Source organism: Diplotaxodon limnothrissa, linkage group LG13, assembly GCF_057381915.1.
Source record: "Diplotaxodon limnothrissa isolate DT_005_m linkage group LG13, D_limnothrissa_male_GT1.1, whole genome shotgun sequence".
NCBI classification, from domain to species: domain Eukaryota; kingdom Metazoa; phylum Chordata; class Actinopteri; order Cichliformes; family Cichlidae; genus Diplotaxodon; species Diplotaxodon limnothrissa.
The window spans coordinates 24,586,123-24,604,583 of NC_140608.1; the positions used below are offsets into that span (position 1 = coordinate 24,586,123).

Consider the following 18,461-nt stretch of genomic DNA (forward strand, 5'->3'; position numbering starts at 1 on the left):
CAAAGCGCTTTACATATCCAGTTATCCACCCATTCACACACACATTCACGGCAAGCTACATTGTAGCCACAGCCACCCTGGGGCGCACTGACAGAGGCGAGGCTGCCGGACACTGGCGCCACTGGGCCCTCTGACCACCACCAGTAGGCAACGGGTGAAGTGTCTTGCCCAAGGACACAACGACCGAGACTGTCCAAGCCGGGGCTCGAACCGGCAACCTTCCAATTACAAGGCGAACTCCCAACTCTTGAGCCACGATCGCCCCAGCGTCCTCCCACAAATGACCACAGACATGAATGTAGTGTTAACTGATGATTCTAAATTGGGTGTTGGTGTGGATGTGAGCACGCACGGTTGTCTGTCTCACTCTGTGTTAGGCCTGCAATAGTATAGACCTATCCAGGGTGTGCCCTGCCTCTCTTCCCATGACACCCTCCCCACAACCTTTGGCTAAGTGCAAGAAATGGATGGATGTTAAAAACTAATAAAGGCATTCTTAAAAAAAACACTAAACTCACACATTTTGTGATTAACAACATAGCTAACACCAAAAACACTCACCTGAAGGATTCACAAAGAATTAGACGAACATCTTTTACATAATGTCTCTGTTATTTCTTTGTGTCGTGCCTTTAATTTCCCAGAGAAATCTGTTACGTTCTGTTTCACTTTGGTCGACTCCACTCATTACACGTAACCAAGAGTCAGGCAGGAGTTAATTGTCTAACTTGTCCTGTTGTTTTGCAACATGTACTGACACATACTCAGCAGTGTGACACAGTTTTAACTTTTACTACGACAACAAATGTGCCATCCATTTTAAGAATACAAACTCTGCTTGGCCGCCTGGACTGTCGCCCTCTGGCCCTCTCACTGACCTTGGAGGGGTCCATAGCAAACAGATGTTTCTCTGTAGGTTTGTCTTTGCTGGCGTTAGTGCCGACGTTCTGACCCATCACCAGCATAAAGTCCTGCTTGCAGCCTCCAAATGTCATCAGGTTCTTGTAGGAGTAGCACACCAGCAGTTTCTGAGTACCAGACACAAAAATTAATTGTAGTAACAGAATTCGATTAAAAAATAGGATGTGAAATGTAAAAACTGAATTCTGGGCCTCAGTTTTAAGATTAAAGAAACAACAATGACATCAAAAACGATGTAACGCTCTGTGCTTTACATTATGATACTTAAAAGTGATTTTACACCGTATGCAAATGTTTACTTCTGGAGTTTGAAGAAACACATGACGACTAAGTAACTGTTAATCTGAAATCACGGCAGCAAAGCAGAGAAATCTTTCCTATGCAGGTTTCTGAGACTGTGTTGCACAAAGCTGCTCACGATGGAGTTGTGCTCCAGAACGCTGACACCATCTTCATGTACAGCCAGCCAAACACGAACACCAGGGTCCGGAGAGGGCGTGATGGACTAAAGCAGAGAGAACAGAGGGTGAGGTTAGTTACGAGCATGTTTTCACGATGTGTCGAAAAACTGCAGCACTCACTCTGTCAGATACTGTTGACACTGTAGTGGGAAACAATGCAAAGAAACCTATTTCAAGTTTTTGTCCCCTACTTTTTTCTTTTCTTTTCTTTGAAGCACACTGACAGTTTATTTAGTTTAAATGTTGGCCTCCATTCATGCTACTTCTTTGTAATTTGTAACATATATTCAGTATCTGAGATGATAAGATAAACTTTATTTACAAACAGATTACTGCTCACACATGCTCACCTCTGCTTCAAACAGTCGGGCACCAAAGAACGGCCACTTCCTGGCTACGGTCAGGTAGATCCTGACGCACTCTGGTGAACTTCGACCCCTGAGTGAAGCCCAGCGGGCAGAGAGACGCTGTAGCAGTTGTCTGAGGGAAAGCAGAGGACAAAATAGAGTTTGCTTTTAAAGCATTTACAGTTTTGTAAGTCTCTTTTTGACCATTAAAGACTTGAGAACACAAAGACAGGTACTGTATGATGAAAGAAAAATAAAACACAAGCAGTCACAAAGCTGCTTTCTGGGGTGGAAACCTTGATGTTATAGGTGTAATAAAAGACTATAAAAGCATAAACAGATAATGTGCATGCACTACAAAGTAGGACGTGAGTTCAGATTTAAAGCCACTGTTTCTCAGGGTGTGTTTTGTGTCTGGTACCTGAGCTGCTCCTCAGATGTGCTCCTGCGGTAATGTTTGGGGTAGAATCTGTCCAACACCTGCTTCAGGTTCTGATTAGACTTAGTCTGGGCCGATCCAGAGGTGGAGAAGGGACGCTCAAAATCTCCAAATTCCACCTGTACACAAACACGCAGTGCAAGCAGTAAGTATTCAGAAATTCTTCACGCTCTGTGTCTCACTTTAATCCAGGAGTGGATACGACATATGTGGCATTATTCAGCTATAAATTACATTAAAAAATGCCGAAAAATGTGGCAGATATCACTGTTTTTAGACCAGGGCCTGAGTTACACATGAACCACTGCATAAAGCCAGGCCACATTACACACGCTGTGAAAGAGATATGAAACGCAAGAAGTGAGTTAAAAGAAAAATCACTTGATATCAGACCTGTGCGAGCAGTGCGGCCATTTCCAGAGCCAGCTCCTTGTTGACAGGAAAGTGTCCGGCTACGATGGCTTCATTGGTCTGATATGCCAGCAGTAACCTCTCCCTCTCTGACTCCCCCCTCACTTGGAGAGAGAAGTAAAGTCTGAAGATGGAGAGGAAAAGTTAAAGAGAACTGATATGAGGACAAAGCGACCGGGCGATAAATCCTCCTGAGAGAAACATGTAATCCAGGCAGTAACTCCAGTCTCTTTGTGTGGTGACAACAAATCCTGATCTTCATATGCAGTCTGCCTCTGATCCGCCATCTAGTTTAATTTACAGTGAAGAGCGATGCCATCAAATATAATCAAGAATTCTAATTATTTAAGACTGAACTGCAACAGACAGACTGAAATAAAAGGGGTTGAAATCAATGCAGCATATTTTATTTCAATGTTTTGTTTTGCATTCGTCCTTTTTTCTCAAACTTGCTACACAGGACACAGACTCAAGCTTTACAAAAGCTTTTATGCAACGTGTGACCACTTGGCATCCATGGTGTGTCTCACCCAGCTGTAACCTTTAGTGACCCTCAATAAGCAGAATAGCTAACAAACTCTTTTATCCCAATGAGCATTACTTCAACACTGAACTGTTGAACCTGATGTTTGGACGCTACCTGTTCTTGTAGGTGAGGCGGACAGTCCTGGTGTTTTCCGACTTGCCGGTGTGATGCTCCTTGGAAGCCTGCTCCCATTTGGAGATAATGTCACAAATCTGCACATGAGACGAGACACCTTTGTGTGGGAAAACGCAGATTTTTCAATCTTCCTAAAGTAATCACCGCATGACTAAAAGGCGCACCTTCAGGCCTCCTTGCAGACAGTGTTCCAGCGACCGTCCAGTGGGGTCATCGGTGTACAAGCTGAAGCCAGAAAGTCCCGTTTTCCTCATGCCGGTGTCCTGGTTGAGACGACACTGGAACTCGTCCACCGTTGTTGAGGCGTCAAAGCTCACCACCTACAGTACAAGGTGTAGGTGAACAAGGAATTAAATGCATAAGTGGAAGACGCAATAATCTAATCTGAGTGTGCAATGATTCTTCAGAGTTTTCAAAATAAATCCGGGTCAAGCTTCAGCTCAAAAGAACAAGATTTCTGACCCAAAACATCTGCATGGTGTTAAACTTTAAATGCTGTTTACAGAAACTGTGATATATCGACACTGACTCAGGTAACCTGTTAATGTTTAACAGGTGTTATGACTGGCTGATATGGAAAGATGAATTGTTGTGCGCATGTGTGAAAATGCATCTACTTCCTGTCACAGCGACGGTTTGAACAGATTTTTCTCTTCCCGCTGATGATTGACTGTGCCGCGTTATTAGTGCCGATACAGAAATAAACTTCACAGACAGAAAAACACAAGACAATTGGTCTTTGATCTTCTGTTCTGTTAACATTATACATTACATATTATGGATGAATATCATGAATAATTTATATTTGCCTGGTTATTCAATGAATAATGAAATATCCAACATCAACGTCAGTAACGTCAAAGTTGCACTAATCACGTGCAGCATGACTTCAGTGCAAGCTTTCCTTTACTAATACAGGCACATAACAAAGCACACAAAAGTATAATCTAACATAGATTTTATATGCTGGCTTGGAAAGTTCTGGAATATATATTTACATAGTCTCGCCAGCAATAATTATAGGTTACACTCAAAAAGAGATTTTTCACCCTCAATAAACAGATAAGATCAAATGTTTATTTATTAAAAGACTTTTAAAAAATGTCCTTGGTATAAACTGAATTTATACCAACCAAGTTAATTTCATTTGATCAGATCCCTTTAAATGTAACATTGTACTTATGCAATAAAAATGTATGGAATTAAATGAGCCAGCATTTTGGGCAGAAAAGTTTTCATAGTCCATATAACACAGCAATCAACATGGACATGGAGTAGTTAAACATGTTTAAACAAACTAGTAGCAAGAAATGCAAATTTTTACTCTGGGGTAATACAAATAAGATATCCACAGCAGATACGGCAGAATTTGCCTTTTTTTGGAAGGGGTGATCATTGCGAATAAATAAAATGAGGCGCTAAAAGTTTAGGGTTAAAGAAAGCTGCTCTGTTTCATTCTGAGAGGATCGTGAAGCTCTGGACGTTAGGGTGGATACTCCATGGTTAACCTCAAAATGAAGGGAGCAGCGGGGTCATAACGATAACAAATAATTATCAAAGCTGTCAAATTAAAAAATCTTAAAATGTAATTAAAATTAAAAATATCTTGAAACGAACTTTATATAATACAGGGTATTTATGTTTTGCCTTTACTTTATTCTCTCACACAATAAGCTTGACATCGATTACAAACAGACACAAAACAGGTTTCATAGCTTTGTTTGTTTTTGAGTCCTGAACTGTTAATACATGTAAAGGTAATGATCTCATCACTTCCAGTATGTATAGGCGGGGACAGCCAGGAAGCAGGTAGCAAAGGGAAACACACACACCCAGGGGAGAGATGCAAGGTTAGCTTGATACTGGGTGGAGCAGTGAAGCGAAGAGAGCGACGATGGTGCCCGGAGGGACAAAGTGAACAGATAAACATCTCTGTGTGACTTTGATGACAAAAAGGCATAATATTTGGCATTTTTCTCATATTTCTCATATCTCATAGTTAGTTAGCAAGAATCAAGCGTGGATGAGTTAGTTTCACTCAACCATCGTTTAAGCTAGGAAAAACATGCAAATCAGCACAAAAAACAAGCCGATATCAACAACAACAACAACCACAAACAGAGCCACAGTTCATGTATGGCTCCGGTTTAACATTTAGGGCACTGGTTCCTGTTTATTGCATCACAAAAAACTTGACATTTTGGACAATTCGGCACTTCTTGTAACCGCAATAAAGTGGATATTTGAGGATTTAGATGTACACAGGTCTGTGTAGAATATGACCTAAATGCCTTAATGTGTACATAGCTCTTTATAGAAAAGCAAAAAAAGGAAAAGTGAACAGGGAAAGTCTCACATTGGACACTAACCAACCATAAAGAACATAGTTCTGGAAAAGTGATACTCAGTAGCATGATTTTATGAGGTTAAAGGTAGAAAAGCAGTGGATCCTTGTATAAACACCCCTCAGCAGAGTATCTGTCAGTGGGGTTGGGCTATCATCTAGTGCAAGAAAACATTACAGAAGTGACTCTGTTATGGTTTATTAAAGAGCCGAGGCAAAGGTCGAATGGCTTTCAAACATATACCATAATCCTGCACAACTGTAAATCCGTTTAACTGGGTCACATGACTCACAGCATGTGATTTAAAATGGTGTATATGGTATTGTTTTACTGTCAGTTGAAAAATAGCGGTGCTCAAACTGCCACATACATCATTAAACTGTTAGGACTGGAGGCAGGCAGCCGTTGATCGTTGTTTTTTCTGTGTAGTGAGTGACTATTATACCTGGTATGTATTGTTGAGGAAGTGCACGGGCACACTGAAGGGCAGGGAGTGATGATAGGGATTCCTCAGAAGAATCGAAAGAATCTCCATACGGGAAGGCCTGGCCTGTCTCTCGCCCTTCTGCTGTGTCCGCTCCATGGAGCGCTGGCAGTAGATGGTATACTTACCCACCTCTGTCCTGAGGACAAAATGTAGCCACTCTTTACTTACAGATACGTGAACATTTTTATAGCCAAAATTCCCTGAAAGCAACTCAGATCTCAAAGCAAAGGAAATGAAAACAGCCATCAGTAAAATAAAAGAGAAAGAGAATAAATATGTGCTTATGAAATAACTCGGTCTTTCAATCCCAAAATATTATAACTGTATTCAAGCTGATTTATTATACAGTATTCCTGGGAAGGAGGTAAAGAAGTGCTCGAGTGCAAAGAGCATATCTATCCAGATGGTACATACACAGTACACTGGCTGTATTTTGTGCTTTGTTTCGTTGTGTCAGTTTTCAGGGCCCCTGTGTTTTCTCACCTGGCATCTGCATGTCTTTTGAGGTGGATCTGGAGCAGCCAGAGGAAAAGGTGCTGTGGCAGAAACAGTCCCACACACAAGGCTAGAAACTGCCAGCCCTGGAGAGCGACGTGCAAACACTCAGTCACCACATCTTTAACAAACTGTCACATGCATGACTCGGTGAATTTCTATGCACGACCACAGCTGACAGACTTAAGACTGCACTGTTTCCTTGTTTCGTATAAAGCATAAAACAAGTGGCCATACTGGTTCCTGTTAATCAGCTACACTGAGTTCATTCATGTACAGGGATGATCGTGCTGTGACACAGTGTTTTGGTTTTTAGCTGAATGAGACATCAGCACACGCTGGAATCTTCTGTTCTTTCTGCCCTCTGACAGTATTTCTGGTTACTGGCTATGGAAGATTACCACAGAGTGACAGGTTTTCATGCCGACATAAGAGAGGCAAGACTCTTCTTGCCTCTCTTATGTCGGCACTTTTCTAAAATTGACCCGTATAGTAATAGATACTAAAAGATCTCCTTTCTAGGCAGTTTTGATATTTGTTAGGTCAGTGAACCCTGATGATACCACGCCTTTTTTGCCAGCCTTTCCACTTAACAATGCATACTGCTGCTGCCACTGTGTGGTGAGAACGCAAACCTGCAGGGGTCCCGGATGGCCGTGTGGCTGCCTCTTGCGGGTCTGCTTGATGAGTTGGCAGAAAAACTCATTCTGAAGCTCGGGGTGGGCCAGGCACACCTGCAGGGCACTCTGGGCCAGGGAGACGTGGTAGTCGATGGCCGGAGCATCGATGGCCACGTTAATGAAGAGCTGACAAGTCTGAGAGGCGGTGATGGAGAGAGTTTAAAAGAGAGAAAATATTTTTGATATAATTAGTTATTTGATAGAAGAAACATTCAGTGACTACATTTTTTATTCGAACATGTGGAGGTTTGTGGTACCTTGAAGAGTTTCACTGCCTCTGTCTGCAGAGCTTGTGAGGGCAGGGTGGTGAGAGGAAATGACAAGGCTTCTTTGCTGAAACACAACATGGGATGTCTCCAAATCTGAGAGTCTGAAAGGTAGGTAGGAGAGTGGGTCATAAGAGTAAAAGACGGAAGGAATAGCAACTAAAATAAAAATGAAAGAAACAATGTTGTGTACTTCCAAAACTGAACTAAGCTGAGTCAAATTTGTCAAAACGACCTCCAATAACAGACAGTGGTGCATGCATTTTTATTATTGAGCTTTATTACTGCACTGCTGTAAACGTGACCTGACAAATAACGTCCCTGCATTAATAAGAAAAACAAAAACGAGCAAAAACTAAGCACAAAAATAAATATTTTAAGAATTTTTGCTTTGTTTTCTGTCTAATTATAGTCTCTTGACAAAAAAAATGCTCACTGTGCTTAAATTCAACTACAACTCTGTGCAGAGGACAACAAATCCTACTGTATTTCACATAAGTCTCTCTAACTGCAGACTCCAAAGTGAGGCTGTAGTTGTCGAGCTGTTACTGAATGACTTTGAAAAATAAAACACTGTTGAAAGAAAAACAATCTTTGCTTCTACTTAAGAAATTCCCGAGCTACAGTTAATTTCTGTCCCTACAAATAAAACGTACCCTCAGTGTACACTGCAGGGCTATTTAATGTCCCTAGAGGTAACTGTACGTGCACCATTTTGACGACCAAATAGATGCCCAATAAAATAATATGTTCACATGCAGTAAAACGTGTGCAGGACACAGTTTGTGGTCAGTAAAACACTGTGACATAAGACATTTTAAGTCGCAATAAAATTATCTGTGGATGAGAGAAAGTATGAAAAAATCTGCATCAAGTAAAACAAAACTATAAAACACAACACAAGACAAAATCGTTTGTACTCACTTGGATCTCCATCCAGCTGGAAGAGTTTTCCCACCAGTTGTTCGAATTCAGTGCCAACTTTGCCCACCGTAGTGCCTGCTGCCACAGACAGATGGTACAGCCACGACTCCTACACAATGATCCCAGAGACAAAATCACAACAGGAAACATAATTATGCATAATCATCAGTTTGTAGTTTAAAATTGACTGGATTGGTTTTTAGCTTCAAGTAAAATACAGGAAGCCCCTCTCATGGAGCTGCTCTCAGTCTCAGAGCAGATTTGTTGCAGTACAGAAAAATGACTGTACACATGAGCTTAAACGCCATGGTCAGAAGATACACGGGTCTGCCTGCCTTACAGAACAGAAAAGTTCAACCTTTCAGTCCCGCGCTGACCTTTTCATGGCAGGATTCAATAAGCAAGTAAGTGGGTCCTTGCTCCTGTGGGTGGATGGCAACGGTGAAGGGTGCCGGCTGTAGGCCTCGCCCGCATGCCTTTAGGTCGTCATCTGAATCTCTTGACCTGTCCACCTCCTCCACCCGAGCCTCCCACAGCTTAATCTGACCCAGCGGGAACTGGAAACAAAAGCAGACGTGCGCTCCACGTTCAGTCACAAGTAACAGCTCAGGTCAGTTTTGAATTGATCACCTGCTCCTGACAAAGGCTACAGATGTATTTCTACAGATGCACACCTTGTCCTCTTGGCTGCGAAAGTAGTACAACGTTTTGCCGATCAGAGCACACCAAACCCGCTTAGAGTAGCCGTGTTTCACCTGCAGCAGAGGAAGTACAAATCGGAGCGTAAAACACAGAATTTTGTGAAATATTGTTCCATTTTCTCTGTGCTATTAGAAAATGATTAAACTTTGATGCAGGGACCTTGATGAGTAGTCCCTTCATGCCAGGGCGAATATCCGGCTGAGTGAAGAGAGGACTGGCGGCTTTCAGCCTCAGCACGCTCTGCAGGACCCGAAGCCACTCCTCGAGCAGGTTAGGAGAGTCCGCCTTCAGGTAGTAAACGCGCTTTCCTGTTACTATCTACACACAAGGATAAATAAAAGCCCAGGTGGACGTGAAAATGTGAAGGAAAGGATTTAAAAGATCTAGAAATGTTAGATGATTGTGGCCGTTCATCGAAGACTGAATACCTGGAGAATCTGCTTGCCCTCGCCACGGGCGATGCTGCTGGTGGCGCTGACCTTGATCTGACCCTGAGGTTTCCTGATCACATCGCTCTGTGGAAGAATCAGAAATCCTAATCTTGTTAACCTGTTGGCCACGAGTCTCAACAAAGGAAAAAACAAAAACGTTTCAAATCCAGAAAAAGTAGATGAAGTGATTGGGACAGGAAGACCGCCCGTTTCCATTCTCCATGCGGAGAAGCCAAAAGTAGCTTTTGTTGTTGAAACCAACATACCGGTGACTTATAGTAGAGCAGCTCTCCATCTTTGAGGACAAACCAGCGTCTCTTCCAGGTCTTCTTCCAGGTTTTGACCATTTTCAGCAAATAGCCTGACTTCTCCATTGGCTCCTAAAGGTTGTGACACTGTTCAGTTTTATGCAGCACCAAAGAGAACCGCTAATGAAACAGACCTGAGAAATTAACTAAATGTTGGCTAATGAGCCTTAGGTTCAAAAACATGATGTCATCATGCTGTGAGCAGAAAAAACAAAGTCACTACTCAAATAGCTTTTGAAGGTAGAGGTACTTCAGTAATGCGGTCGCATCAATTTCTAATCTTAGAGTTACCTCAAAGACTTCAGTTGTAGTTTGCTTATTAAAATTAGCTTCAAATGATGTAACTTAACCAGTCAGCATTGTTTAAAGCATGGAAACTAACAACAGTGGACCAAAGTGTTGAGCTGTCACTAACACTCTTGCCGTTGTCACTGGGTGAACAGCAGGTTTTGGGCAGTTTCTGCTCAGGTTCCGAGCACTCCGTGTCAGTGGAGTAAGCATCAGGAGGGATGGCATAGTCACACTCTGATGTCATCGACGCCACGGACACAGCTTGAGGACAGTAAGTTCACACATGAAAAACAGAGAAAGTCAGTCTTTGGAGGTGAAGAATTAAACAAAAAAGCTTCTTAAATCTCCAGGTCCTGTGATAGCCACATGAGACTAGCTCCAAAAATGAGTCCATCCCCACAGATATCAGTCTTAAAATCAATTCTCAAATACTAACTGATACTAAAAACTATTTAGCTATAAGCAGTTAGCCAATAGCTACAAATTTAGCCTGTGGTTCACAAGCTAGTGCTCTCCGGGAGGGTTGTGTCAAATTAAACATGCAGAACCACTGACTGTGTCAACGATAGCCACATTAGCTATTTAGTTATAAATGAGTTAGTAGCTAGGAGCTATGGCTAATAATAAAACTGCAGCATTAGTGTGCAGCAAATGTTATTAGTCCTGCCTGTCTGTAACGTTATAACAGATGGTACCAATTTAACAGGATAACATAATTATCTGGGTTTAAAAACTATTATGTTTCTCTTAACGACTGAACCTGACAAGTGTACTAACAATTCAAAAAATGGCAGCTGACCTTAAGTGGTCAGTTGGACTCATAGCCTGTCTAATTTGGTGAGTGAAATTTAAGTATTTTAATTAGTAGAATAGAATAGAATAGAATAGAATGCCTTTATTGTTACTATACAGTTGTACAATGAGATACAGAGTATGGTACTAATATAGATCTGTGTGATGCTCTTACACAGTGTATGGTTTAGAGTTGGACCGATCCAAAATTACGTATCGGTCCAATACTGACCTAAATTACTGGATTGGATATCGGAGAGAAATAAAAAATATAATCCGATCCATTCAATTTCACAAAAGCACCTCACAAAACTTGCGATATAGCGTAACCCAGCTCATAACCGTAGCACGTCGGAGGAGTATGCGTCTCATGATAGAGTGGCTGTGGCGTGCGAGACCTGTTGGCAGTCTGGTTGAGCTTTTGGAGCCTCGCTACCTGCTTCCAAACCGGCATTTAATCTCTGAGAGAGCTATCCCAGGGAAGTAAAGCAAGTGTGTAAGATCATCTCTGAATGTTTGTAAAGCATTCCCAGTGAAAGCTGGGAGCGACTGCCTCTTCTTCTCTCTCCCTCCCTCTCCTGTTGCTACTTCAATTGTGAAACTGATCAATGATCAGCTGATCGGCTTTTCTGTCGCGAGTCCGTCTCTCTTGTTTGTTTATCGCCCACTTTGCGCCAGAAAGAGGAAACCAGCGGATAAACAACAGCAGCACGTTTAAGCTTGATAAGCTGTTGTTAGAATGCATTTAATATTACTTTCTACACCAGGATCTTTTTCCACGTAGCTGACAGCTGGTATGTATAGAAGTCCATTATTGTCTAATATATACCCTGGTAAGCTATAGTACTTTTTCCTTTGGGAAGGTACCATCTGTGCAGTCTGCAATTCTGTTGAATAAAGATATTGAATCTATTTAATTACTGTAGAAAAATTATTGATTTCTGTGCATTTTCTTTTTTTTACACTTGCATTAAATTACAGTCGATTACGTCGATTAAGCATCACGAGGCGGAGGGTGGGGGGTGGTTCCCTATTTTTTTTGCTGGGAGTTGGCAACCCTATTAGCTGGGTTGTTTAATATTTCCTCTAAGTTCTCTTTAAAATACCAGAATAGGGAGGATGGTGCAGGTTTATGTCTATTAGATTGATCAGTGTTGCTGATCTATGAAATATTTTGGGTGCAGTGTATTTTTTGCATACAGATATAACAGAATAGCTTTAGTTTTGTTTTGTTCTTTAAACTTGAGTATGAACTTATACACAATGCAGCAAGATATTTTAAAAAAAAACATTTTATTGATTACAAAATACACTATATCGGATTTATATCGGTATCGGCAGATATCCAAATTTATGATATCGGTATCGGACATAAAAAGTGGTATCGTGCCATCTCTAGTATCTTATCTAGTACCAGGGGTATAAAAAACTTAAAATGGGTAAGGTCACAATGCAAAACTAGAGGCTATGTCCATCTTTTATATGCAGTGGTTGTTTGTACCTCTCTTGAGAGAGCGTGGGCTGCCTGGGCTGCTGTCTTTTCTGGAGCTGGAGGAGGTGTGGGAGCTGCACAGGGAGCCGTCCTCGTCTCCTGAACTAGATGACTCCTCAGAGCTTGATGACTCATCTGAGAAGGGACTGCTGCTCAGCAGAGTAGCTTTCTGCAATTTGAAAATGGCACACACTCAGAGCCATATACTAGATATTAAAATCCACTTTGGTGACACAATTGCTGTTAACTATAAACAAAAAAGCATTTTCTTTTCAAGTTCACAAGTGATCAAATAGATAGTGGGGGAATGTACAGGTGTTAGAATTAAACATGGCCTTGTACTCTTATACTTACCCCCTTCAGAGTAGTGTAAACTGGTGTAGTCATGTTTTTATAGATGAGTGATGTGTACATTACAAAGGCTGGATAGGAAGACTGAAGGGATGGGTCTAGGACAGAAAGTACAGTTTGTTTATTAGAAACCACTACAGCAGACTAAGCTGTCAACTAAGTAGGGAGACCTGTTTTTTACCCACTCTCTTACCTTTGTTAGACAGGTCTGTGCATGAAGTGTCAGACAGTCTGATTCCTGATTTAGCAACAGCATATATACGACTTTCCTGAAAAGAAAATGTGCCATGTCATTAGTCAATTTTAAAACCAAGCCTGCCATTAGATAATAACATTTAAAAGCTGTAACTGCATACACTATATTTATTTTTGTATATCATCTACCTTCAGTATATGAAGGCAACTCCTGGTTAATAATATGAGCAAGAGCTCATCTTACCTTTAAACTGACTCTCAGCTGTTTAGCCAAGAAGTAGCAAGTAGCTCAACAACCTGCCCATTACTTTAATTTGCATTTAAATTTAATACATTTTTTTAATCTTTAGCGACTTCAGTGCTTTTAAGTTATTTTTACATAAAAATTTCAACTGTTACTACTTTAAGCTTAGTACTTTAGCCGTTAGCCGTACATTAGCTAATACTTAATAGCTTTTTGTTTAGCATTGTAGCTGTTAAAGCTAGCAATTTAGCTAACAATTTTACCAATTCAGTATGCTAATTTAACTTTTTGTTTCATTTTATGTCCATTAATTTACTATTATTTATTTTGACTGGATATTTTTTACTATTTATTCACTTTGGGCTTCAGTTAATTTTCTGTTTAAACCCTGTTATCCGCCCCATTGCTAAGACAGCTTTCTAATTCTAATCACTGAATTTATCTATTTGAAACTTTTCTGTTTACTCACATTTACAGCAGATGGCAGTGTAAACAACAGAATTACAAACATGGAGAAGTTCCTGTACTTAGTCCAACACTTAGAAGAAAATATGTGGTTAAAATTGTAATGTTTCACATGAAGGACTTCATGAAGGACTATTTGTGTTTCACAGTAGTGCAAAATATTGTTTCCTTTATCCAGGAAAAACAAATTCTGTAAAAAAATAAACAAATTGCCTAAAACATTAGCAGCTTTCCAATGTATTAAGGATTGATTGCTGTAAGAAACATATTTGATTTCTTTATTCATACTTAGCTGAACATTGGGAATTTGTTTTCGAATTTGTTGCCAGTGCCAAATTTGCAATTAAAAAAAAAAACACAACTTGGTGTGCCTAACATGAAGGGCAGTCTTACCCAGGAGGGGAGCCTGTGTAAAGGTGGAGTAGGAGGTTTGCTGCCAGGTGTGGTGCTATCACAGTCTGACCTCTCTGAGCCCATCTCTGTCCCAGGTTCTGATGAATTTGGTGCGGATGGCACGGTGGTTGCTGCTTGTGAGCCGGGAAGGATTTCGGGAACTGTGGCTTTGCCCGTTTCCATTCCAACCTCCTGCTGTGCATCAACATCAGTTTCCTGAGGCTGGAGGGGGCGCAGCATGCTGAGTGCATTACGCGTTTGGCCATGTGCTGCCTCACTGCTGATTGACGGCTGGCTTAGGTGTTTCTTGGCCAGAGACACGTTCATCAACCCGAACCCCGTAGGAGTCCTCAGACGGGGCTGTTTGGGTGAGGCGGGGTTGTCTTTTGGATCCTGGGGCAGGTTGGGCCGTTTAGGGGTGAGAGCTGGTGTGAGGATGGGGCTGGGAGTGTTAGGTTCACTGGAAGATGATGAGGAGTCAAGTCTCTGTGACTGGAATCGTTTGTTGAGCTCCTCAGAGGTGCAATCCTCCAACTTAACCGTGCGTCCCTCCTCCTCGTCATTCTTACACCCTGCTAGTGTTCCATCTGATGGCTCCAGCAGGCTAAAGCTGGGGCGCTCTGTACGCTGCATGTCATCGTCAAACAGAGAGCTGCTGTCGTCTGAAGCTGTCAGGTAGGTCTCACTGCTGGGCCGGCTGAACTCCAGAACACACGCTCCGCTTCTGCTCTCACATACTTCTTCCTCCACTGATGCAGCACTGGAGAGCACAGACAATACGCGGCGGGACTCGGGTCCAGATGCATTGCTAACAGAGCTTTCAGGTGCACCGTCATCCTCTAGCGGAGAACACAGCAGTCCAGTTTGGCTCGGTTTATGGACTTCACCATCTGTCACTGATGAGGATGTCTTCTTACTACTTTTATCTGCCAAAGAAAGCATAAAAATGTGTAATAATTTCACAGCTGGTGGAGCACTAAAGACGAAGCATTTGAGATCTTTCTAGATTACAGATTACAATTTAAGTGAACTATGTATTTCAAAAAAAAGAAAGAAAGTTAAATAATTCAAATTAAATAAGTTAATTGAAGGATTTGTTCCTCTGGGATAGTTGCCCCCTCTCTCTGATCTAATTTCTCTCCCTCATTTATTTTCTGGTGAATTTGCAAATCTACGCTAGTGCTAACGTTACAAACAGAAATACATCTGACAGCTCGGGTGGAGGCAGCATTCACCATGCAAACCTGACATCTGTGTTGCATCTGACCAGTGCAGTGTGCAAAAGCACAGGAATAATCATTTACTGTCAGATCCTGACTCATCCTTTTCCTGTTTGCCCTGTAATGCTGTGTATTAGTTAAAGTGAGTATTATATATTGAAAGACTCAGATATTAATCTTAAGACACTTCTGATCTTCTGGAGTCTCATTAACTACATTTTGACAGACATTTCAATGTAAAACTCAAAAACACTGCAAGGCGCTTTAAAAAGTATTTTTATTGACCGCATTTTATATTATGGCTGACTTGCGGGATCTGAAAGTGAATCTAAATACATATTTAATGAAGTCTGCAATAATAAGTGTGTTCACGGGCCAGATTTACTAATGCTCTGCACCACAGCAGCTTGTTAGAAGTCTGGTTATTATTGTAATGTACTGGCTGTATCTTTGTCTGTAAGTTAGACCATTTTTTGTAGATCACCTGCAGAACTTTCCAACCCCATTCGTGCAAATCTGCAATTGCGGCATCACACAAACTCCCCCCAGTTAGTAAATCCTCCCCTATGTGTGAATGCCTTTCCTGTGGCTTCCCTCCAGGTTCCGTTCTGACCCACCTGACACACATCACTGATCACTGAGCAGCAGTACATTAACTCCAGCTCTTCAACCCACTTTTAGCCCCTCTTCAGGGTGTTTTTCTGGACCTTTGTGCCCAGGAACACCATCTAGTAAATGCTTTGTTTTGACTAAAGCTTTCAGCTCTTCCTCTACAATACTTGGTTTATGACCAAACACTAGGAGAACCAATTCTTGTTCTCATCAGCCTCTGCTATGCTGTGTGTTTATAGCTAATTAGTGAGTGTTGGCTTTCTAACACACTAAAACCAGTTTGGCAAACAATGTTAATACAATTCCAGCACCACATTAAATAGATCTGCACAATTATGACTGAAGAATCTTAGTATCTCACAGTTTAACTATATTGTTTCTTCACATTCTTACTCTAACTATCAGTGATGTTATTATGTTATATAACTATCACACATTATTATTATTATTAAAAGTCTCCAAATAGCCCATAAAATACTCCAGTGGCAAATACTTTCCTTAATACAGCATGACTATGACCTCACTCAGATAGTTACCATCCTGTGTCCAGCTCTGCCCCAGAGTCCCATCTAACCACTCACAGATGCTGTTTTCATTATCCATAGCTGCGTGACTGTGTGGGGACTTACCCGTTTTGTCCCTGGCGTCTGTCTCCCCCTGTGTGCTCAGGGTCTTCTGGGACGGCGCTGGTCCAGTCAGGACCTGCGGGTTCTTCCCTCTCACCTGAAAGCAGCCGAACGTCAGGCTGCTAAGACGCTGGGCTTCACCTGGCCTACACAGGGCTCCAGCTCCACCCTTGCACTTCTGCTCAAAGGCTGCAAAAGCAGCAAACAGTCATGCGCATACTGCAGCGTGTGCTTACAATGTATTAGCATTGATAAATCTGTATTTGCTAGTAGCAGGCATTTAGGAGTTTTAACCTGCATAAATAACTTGCATGTTAACATGTTCCAACAAAGTTCCAAAAGCTTATACCTTGTATTTGTTTTTGAAGCTCCAAAATCTGAGCCTCCTGTTGTTTGTTGGTTTCTCTTAATGCTGCATTCTCTACCTCAAACTGAAGCACAAACATGTTCTCAGATAAACCAGCAACCACATTAAATACTTTAACTTATCTTCCAGATTTCCGTGTCTTTCTTATCTGTGTTTTAGGAGCCTTTACAGCTGACGCACACACAGATTTACCTCTGACAACTTCAGCATCACCCACTCTTTGATCTTAGCTGCCTTCTCTTCCACCGCCTTGGCATCTTGAAGGCGGAGCTGTTTCTGTTGAAAGAAGTAAAAATGAGCCGTCTGTCTCTCTGGGTGAATATATTTTGGAATAAGAAGGGCAGATTTAGACGAAGCGAAACAGAGAACAAGGGCGGGGAAACATAAGTGAACAGTAAGGAGGTTAAAGATGGTGTTCATAGAGATAAACGTGGTATTAAATTTTAAAAAAGGGGATTATGAATTACTCCACTGGCATCGCATCTGTTGAAATTCTTTATGCGTGTGCTTTTTCTTACCTGCTCCTCCAGCTGCTGCTCCAGCTGTGCGATTACATCCTCCTTCTCCTGCACTAACGCCTGCAGCTCCTGGCACCGCTGAAACAGACGCACCTCTGAGTCTCCAGACTGACCATCTGCTGCTTTGAGCTTCTCCTCCATCCACTGCACCTGGAATCATCACACATGTACTCACATAATCGCATTCCGACACGTCGAAAGGAAAGACAAACAAACTTGTGTTTCTGGTCCTCACCTGCTGCTGAGCTGTGAACGCCCGTTTCTCCGCATCGATCACCTGCGTCTCCAGTTGTTGAATCTGGAAAAGCAAAAGTTTATTTTAACTGGACTTTAAAAATAAATAAATCCTAATATCTTACTAGTCTTGTTACATGTTCACACAAGGACCACATAAACATACAGTAACCCCGTCTGATCTAAAATTAGTAATCAGTTTCCTTTCAGTGATCCAGACTGCAAATGTTTGCAAATGCATGGAGATGAAATATCCACTCCACTCGAGCCTGAAGCCAAACACAACAGCACCAAATAAAGACAAAGAAAGTCTTGCATGCCTAACGAGAACTCCACTCAAGATAACGCTGCCACGCTAGAAAGGAGCAGATGCGATTCAGCTGGGTTCTGTTATTCGAAGGAATGCTATGTTCAGATAGATTCACATTCATTTGCAGCCATTTTTAACACAAACTACTGAGATGTTAAGCAACCTACAATGCTAGTTTATTTATCTTCCTCGTGATGAAGATAAGGTGTCATTCAGTGCACGCTGAAACCAAGATGGCTGCTGATTGGGAAAACTGTGTTTGTTACTCTTAGCAATCCAACAAACATCACGAAAAGAACTTAACATCCAAAAGATTGGTTAAGACTTGTATCTTCACAAAGAAGTTTTGCTTCATTTTGTGTGAGTATTTCCACAAACTTTGAAGTTTAGGGTCCCTTTCTTTCATCACATGTGCTCTACAAGTAACACCTGGCTTATTGGATTACCTGGAGCCTGGAATTAATTTTGTCTTC

At 41.6% G+C, this 18,461-nt stretch overlaps 1 protein-coding gene across 1 annotated transcript in view; it reads right to left on the bottom strand.

Annotated features, from left to right (window-relative positions):
- plekhh2 (pleckstrin homology domain containing, family H (with MyTH4 domain) member 2) overlaps positions 1-18,461 on the bottom strand; it is a 41,405-nt gene that overhangs the window by 1,286 nt on the left and 21,658 nt on the right. The window contains exons 2-28 of the mRNA XM_085369570.1: positions 17,680-17,742; positions 17,445-17,594; positions 17,119-17,202; positions 16,909-16,990; positions 16,563-16,748; positions 14,102-15,027; positions 12,998-13,073; positions 12,808-12,902; positions 12,463-12,622; positions 10,294-10,430; positions 9,837-9,950; positions 9,568-9,654; positions 9,299-9,457; positions 9,112-9,192; positions 8,815-8,994; positions 8,438-8,546; positions 7,505-7,617; positions 7,203-7,382; positions 6,556-6,653; positions 6,031-6,208; positions 3,405-3,560; positions 3,220-3,317; positions 2,562-2,703; positions 2,151-2,287; positions 1,733-1,862; positions 1,340-1,426; positions 879-1,028 (exon numbers count right to left, since the gene is read on the bottom strand). Coding sequence (XP_085225696.1) covers positions 879-1,028; positions 1,340-1,426; positions 1,733-1,862; positions 2,151-2,287; positions 2,562-2,703; positions 3,220-3,317; positions 3,405-3,560; positions 6,031-6,208; positions 6,556-6,653; positions 7,203-7,382; positions 7,505-7,617; positions 8,438-8,546; positions 8,815-8,994; positions 9,112-9,192; positions 9,299-9,457; positions 9,568-9,654; positions 9,837-9,950; positions 10,294-10,430; positions 12,463-12,622; positions 12,808-12,902; positions 12,998-13,073; positions 14,102-15,027; positions 16,563-16,748; positions 16,909-16,990; positions 17,119-17,202; positions 17,445-17,594; positions 17,680-17,742 — 4,158 coding nt within the window. The remainder of the gene's footprint in view (positions 1-878; positions 1,029-1,339; positions 1,427-1,732; positions 1,863-2,150; positions 2,288-2,561; positions 2,704-3,219; positions 3,318-3,404; positions 3,561-6,030; positions 6,209-6,555; positions 6,654-7,202; positions 7,383-7,504; positions 7,618-8,437; positions 8,547-8,814; positions 8,995-9,111; positions 9,193-9,298; positions 9,458-9,567; positions 9,655-9,836; positions 9,951-10,293; positions 10,431-12,462; positions 12,623-12,807; positions 12,903-12,997; positions 13,074-14,101; positions 15,028-16,562; positions 16,749-16,908; positions 16,991-17,118; positions 17,203-17,444; positions 17,595-17,679; positions 17,743-18,461) is intronic.